General features: G+C 41.6%; 1 protein-coding gene across 2 annotated transcripts in view; it reads left to right on the plus strand.

Moving 5' to 3' along the window:
- The window catches only part of ENTPD2 (ectonucleoside triphosphate diphosphohydrolase 2), a 94,648-nt gene extending 92,929 nt beyond the window's left edge, over nt 1-1,719 (plus strand). For both annotated transcript variants that reach the window (XM_073599936.1, XM_073599937.1), the window contains exon 9: nt 329-1,719. In XM_073599936.1, the coding sequence (XP_073456037.1) occupies nt 329-532 (204 nt within the window). In that variant the 3' untranslated portion in view covers nt 533-1,719. The remainder of the gene's footprint in view (nt 1-328) is intronic.
- The last annotated feature ends 4,882 nt before the right edge of the window (nt 1,720-6,601 follow it).

The following is a 6,601-nucleotide window of genomic DNA, read 5'->3' on the forward strand; positions in this document are numbered from 1 at the left end:
TTTGTGAAAAGACTAAAAAATTAGAAATATCTTAGTTGCAAAACGTGTGCTCTTTAAATAAATATATTACAATATTAAACAATATCACAATAAAGGCCATTTCACAAAGGCCCAGAGTTAAGAGATCCTAGGTTGTCAATAAATGGAATTCACAGTGGATATGTTGGATGAAAACATTCCAGAACTTTTCCTTTGTTCATCAACCTTGTACAATATGCTTCATTTTGAAGTGAAGGATTCTCTTTAATATTTCATCTTATTTCAAAATATCTTGCTACCACAGTTAGAGTAAGATGATCATCACCGTTCTTTTCAATGTTCTTTCCAGGCAGGTGACACTTCCATTGGCTGGGCCCTCGGGTATATGCTGAACCTTACCAACATGATCCCAGCTGAGGAGAACTCTGTTCTCAAAGCCTCTGACTTCAGCTCATGGGCCGCTCTCATTTTCCTCTTTGTGGTCATCATTTTAATTGCTCTCATCGTCCTATTCAGCACATGCAGGTCAAATAAACAACAGCAAACCATCTGAAGGGAGGATGAAAATTCCAGTTCTTATCGTTCCTCTGCAAAACAAAAAGATTCTGTCTTCTCATGGGTGTCCTCCGTCTCCCCTACTGAGGCCTTACCGACTCACCCGATAAAGATCTGAACAACCTATATCACTCTTCAGACAATGGAAATCCTGAAGGTTACAAAACCTAATTTTTGAGTCTTTTGTTTGCGTTTTCAGTTGACCTGCTGTTCAAGTAAAACACGCAGTAAGCTGATGGTTTTTTAACTAGTCGGGAAAATGAGAACATCCTTCAGAATAATACCTTTTGTGTATATAGATCTATTTACTGCTCAGCTATGAATATTAGACTTTTAAAGACTTGAACCATATGGCTGCCACTGGGTAATGAACCACTGTTTGTATCATGTTAATGATATAGCTGTACATGCTAGTTAGGTATGCTTATTGCACATTTTTGTTTTTAATTATGTAAATACGTATCAAGAGGTAAATGTATAAAAATGGATAGAACTTCTTTTAGCTCCTATAAATTGCCAAACCTAGACTTCAGCTTTTTGTTATCCATCTAGTATGGCCTTGTTCGTATTCTGTTTATCTCTTAGCTGTTAACATGCTTTCTGTTACTTCAAGGATTTTTTAATCTGGCCACACATGTTACACTCCTTTTTAGATATGCCAACAACTACATACAGCATGGACCTGCCTAAATCATCTATGCAATTTGCAGTACACTATATACCAACCCATTTATTTAGTTCTTTGTACAATCTTCTTCAGTTTTAACCATCTGATAAAAGTTAAAGTAATTTGATGCAAAAATGAAAAATGGCCACAGACTAGCTCTAAAATCTTTTTTTTTTTTTTTTTCCTTCCATCTAAAGATGGTCTGTGGTTATGTCTATCCACCTTTGCAATATTGATCCTTTGCTCTTAAAAAAACTTTGAACAGGGGTTTTTTTTTTTTTTGTTTTTTGTTTTTTTAGCACACCTTTTACATTGACCAACAAATAAAAAACCCTCCTCCTAAAGACCTGTGAAGTTTGTGGCTTCAACCACTGTTGAATACCAACCACTGCAGCTGGAAAATGTAGAGATGCAAGGCAGATCTTGTAGTGGATCATGTTATTCCTCATTAAATGCTTCTGTGTTTTTATTTAAAGCTGGTCTCCAGGCAAATGAAAACAAGCTGTGTATAAACTGAATGATCACTTTTTTTTTTTTAATACTGCTATTGTAATTGCCTGAATGTCTTTGGTTTGTGTAATCCCAGCCAACATCAGGCTGATAGTTGGAATGCCAGAACTCTGAACCATTTGGACTCCAGTGTCTTGCAAAGAGCTGTCTTCCTGTGATGTTGCCTATGCAGGCTAGTAAAAACATTTTGTCACTCGCCAAACTGATTTACTCAAATCACAAGAGTGGCTGAAAACAATTTTGAGCTATTTTGGCAGGAGAATTGTCTTTCACATTAATAATGCAGATCAAAAAGCCATGATGACTAGTAATGCAATGCAACCAGTGAGAAAGATGATTTTTTTTTTTTTAGCAGGAGGCAAATGGTAGATTATTCTGTCTATCCAAATTTCCCAAACAGAAGACAACTCTGACATTTGAAAGCTCAATAAAGTTGTTGTGTTTTTTTTTTTTTTTTTTTTAAACTTGTGTGGTTGTTTTTTCTCTTCTTCTTCTTGTGTTTTTTTTTTTCCTTTTATGAGTCCAAAAAATCCTTGAGGATAGAATTCTAGGAGTCAGCAGTCCTGTCTGACAGGAATATGTTCACAATTTTAATGTTTTGACAAATTCTGAAAAGTATAGATGTATATTTCTATTTAGACCAGCCTTTCTCAACCAATTTACCCCAATGGAACCCTTAAAAAAAATGTTCAGGTTTCAGGGAACCCCTGCTAAAAAAGATCTACAGCTTATGGTATTTCCAAGTCCAGTATAGATATAATATATTCTAATAAAAAAATAGCAACTACGACCTATCTAGAGTATTTGCAGAAAGTGGAAAAATAGCACTGGATCTGTAGGGTTCTCGCACTGGTATTGCTATCTTAACCACTTTCAATACCAGGCACTTAGAAACTTTCCCGCCCAGGCCAATTTTCAGCTTTCAGCGCTGACGCAATTTGAATGACAATTGCGCGGTCATGCTACACTGCACGCAAGCTAAATTTTTTTATCATTTTGTTCCTACAAATAGAGCTTTCTTTTGGTGGTATTTGATCACCTCTGCGACTTTTATTTTTTGCGCAACAAATAAAAAAAGACCGAAATTTTTGAAAAAAAAAAGTTTTTCTTTGTTTCTTTTTACACTTTTTTTTGTAAATGAAATGCACTGATATGGCTGCACCGATGGGCACCGATTAGGTGGCACTTGTAGGTGGCACTGATGGGTGGCATTGCTGGGCATCCCTGTTTTTTAAATTGCCACAGAGGTGCCAGTCAGTGCCCATTTGTGGGCACTGATTGGCATATTTTGTGCATATTTTTTACATGTGGATGGCCATGGGGTATGTACCTGGCCATCCACATGCTCTGGGCTTCCCTGGTGGTCCTGGGGGCTTCCCTGGTGGTCCAGTGTGGGCATCTGAGGGGGGGCTGCACTGATAAACAATCAGCACAGACCCCTGTCAGGAGAGCCGCCGATCGGCTCTCCTCTACTTGCGTCTGTCAGACGCGAGTGAGGAAAAGCCGATCAACGGCTCTTCCTGTCAACATTGTGATCAGCCGTGATTAGACATGGCTGATCACGTGGTAAAGAGCCTCCAATGGAGGCTCTCTACCGAGATCGGTGTAACGCACCACCGATCGCCGCGATCATATGACGCCCAGTCAGGATAACTGAACCACCGCCCAGCCGTCATTCTGCTATAGGCCAGGCGGGAAGTGGTTAAACTATTGATGTTGATGTAAGTCAGGGGTGCCCAACCTTTTGAAGAGTGAGGGCCACTTAAGCGACTTAGTAACCAGTCACGGGCCTCAATGAGTGGAGCTGGCAGATGACCAATCTGTATCCGCTCTGCACATGCAGAGCGGACACAGCCCACTCTACTCTATGGGTCCTCTGATCCGGTTGGCCCAGATGGAGGGGGGCAGATCCCCTTCTGTTTTTTGTTTTGTTTTTTGCAGATCAATTTGGAGGTAGGAAGATGTAAACAGACAAGTCCGTTTTACATCTCGCACTCCATAGAAATGAATGGAGGGTCCGATTGGGCCGGACAGATCGAGTGAAAGCGGCCTAAGGCTGCTTTCACACGAATGCACTGCGGTTTACCTATACCACGGGTGCAGCGCAGTACACCTGCAGCTTAGATGCACTTTTCCATAGACTTCTATTATATCCTGCAGGTGTAGTGCACTTTCTGAAAGTGCACCAAACTCACAGGTAATAACAGAAGTATATGGCTCAGTGCAGGTCGTGTCCCCCCCCCCCCCCCCCAGGAGCACTGCGCTGAACCTGCGAATCAGTTTTAACCACTTCAGTCCCAGAAGGATGTACCTCCATCCTGACCAGAGCACTTTTTGCGATATGGCACTGTGTGGCTTTAACTGACAATTGCGTGGTCGTGCAACGTTGCGCCCAAATAAAATTGACGTCCTTTTTTCCCACAAATAGAGCTTTCTTTTGGTGGCATTTGATCACCTCCTGCGGTTTTTATTTTTTGCGCTATAAACAAAAAAAAGCGACAATTTAAAAAAAAAAAAAAAAAAAAGCAATATTTTTTACTTTTTGCTATAATAAGAAAGAAAAATCTAAAAAAAACAAATTTCTTCCTCAGTTTAGGCCAATATGTATTCTTCTACATATTTTTGGTAAAAAAAACTGCAATAAGCGTATATTTATTGGTTTGCTCAAAAGTTATAGCGTCCACAAAATAGGGGATAGATTTATGGCATTTTTATTCATTTATTTTTATTATTAGTAATGGAGGCACTTTTTTTTTTTTTTTATATCATGACTGTGACATTGCAACAGACACATCGGACACTTTTGACACTATTTTGGGCCAAGTGACATTTATACAGCGATCAGTGCTATAAAAAAGCACTGATTACTGCGTAAATGACACTCACAGAGAAGGGGTTAAGCACTAGAGAGCGATCGAGGGGTTAACTGTTCTAACTTTAGGGGGGATGGGCTCACTAGAACATGACAGAGACCACTGCTCCCGATCACTGGGAGCAGTAGATCCCTGTCATGTTGCTAGGCAGAATAGGGAAATGCCTTGTTTACATAGGCATCTCCCTGCCTCTCCGTGTCACGATCTTAAGCCACTGGCGGACATCAAGTCTGCGGTCATGCCCCCGCTAGCCTGCAATTTTAAAGGGGATGTACAGGTACACCCATTTGCGCAGCCGTGCCATTGTGCCGTCATACATCGCCGTGCGCTGGTCGGCAAGCGGTTAAAGTAGCCCGCTAACCACTGCAGAACAGATAATGCCCATTTATACACTAATTTTAGTAATAAACTTACCTTTTAAAAAGTCTTCCACTAAGGTATCCCTGGCTGTTGCTGTCCCTCATTTGGCATCACTCTGATTGTGACAGGAGCCACCGCTGTACAAGAAGCATTGGTTTATGCGGTTCTATTCCGAGCACGCTTGCTTCCTCTACTGCCAGCTTCATTCACAACACTGATGCACTGGGCTTGCCTATCAGCCATCCCAGAGCAGGAGGTCATGGGCCACTGGATGAGTACCCCTGGTGTAAGTGATCTGACAGGTGCCTTCTAAATCCCAGAGAATCTCCATGGTCTCCTTGGCTTTTAATGTAATGTCATTGAAATTAAAGTGCTACACCACTGCTCAGAGGTCCAAAAACAACTTTATTCCAATAAAAGTCAAGAGGACAATCCAAAAAGTAGCCAACATTTTTCGGGGGTCCAAGAGTTCATCATCAGGGCTTGATTGACAACAATGTGAATAGACTAAAAGTATACTGGGCCTAGTTAGTTTTATTTTTATAGTGTGATCTCAAGGACAGGTCTTGGCTGCAGCTGGTTTGGCAACCTAGATTATTTGACACTCATGGTGTGCACTAGGGATGGGCCGAACATACCCCAGTTCGAACCAGAACATCTCAAACAGGCAAAAAGTTCTAGCGGACATGCAAACTCTATTAAAGTCTATGGGAAACGAATGTAAAAAGAATCAAAAGTCCTCATTTTAAAGGCTTATATGCAAGTTATTGCCATAAAAAGGGTATGGGGGCCCGGGTACTGCCCTAGGGGACATGTATCCATGCAAAAAAAAAAGTTTTTAATACAATCGTTTTTAAAGGAGCAGTGATTTTAATGATACTTAAAGTGAAACAATAAAAATGAAATATTCCTTTAAATATTGTGTGTGTGGGGGGGAGGGGGGGTGTCCCCTTAGTCTGTCTGTAAAGCGGCGCATCTACAAACAAGCACCCAATGTTCAAGTCAAGGATCGGGGCCATCCCTAGTGTGCACTGGTGTGCAGTCATGTTGGAACAGGAAGGGGTCAGCCCCAAACTGTTCCCACAATGTTGGGGGCATGAAATTGCCCAAAATGTCTTGGTCTGCTGATGCCTTAAGAGTACTCTTCACTGAAACTAAGGAGCCAAGCTCAACCCCTGAAAAACAACCCCACACCATAATCTGCCCTCCACCAAATGATTTGGACCAGTGCACAAAGCAAAGTCCATAAAGACATGGATGAGCGAGTTTGGGGTTGAGGAACGTGACTGGCCTGCACAGAGTCCTGACCTCAACCCAATAGAACACCTTTGGGATGAATTAGAGCAGAGACTGCAAGCCAGACCTTCTTGTCCAACATCAGTTCCTGACCTCAGATATGCGCTTCTGGAAGAATGGTCAAATATTCCCATAGACCAGGGTCTCAAACTGGTGGCCCTCTAGCTGTTGTGAAACTACAAGTTCATGTGCGTGTAAAGGCAGGCTTCCCAATACTTTTGACAATATAATATACCATTAGATGGGGGCAGTCTGCAACTGCTCAAGGAACCCCTAGCAACCTCTGGGGGAACTTTGGTTGACAATAGCTGCTCTGAATGTAGCAGCAGTACACAACTGCACACACCTGGGCCCCCTTCTT

Source organism: Aquarana catesbeiana, linkage group LG09, assembly GCF_042186555.1.
Source record: "Aquarana catesbeiana isolate 2022-GZ linkage group LG09, ASM4218655v1, whole genome shotgun sequence".
Lineage (NCBI taxonomy): Eukaryota > Metazoa > Chordata > Amphibia > Anura > Ranidae > Aquarana > Aquarana catesbeiana.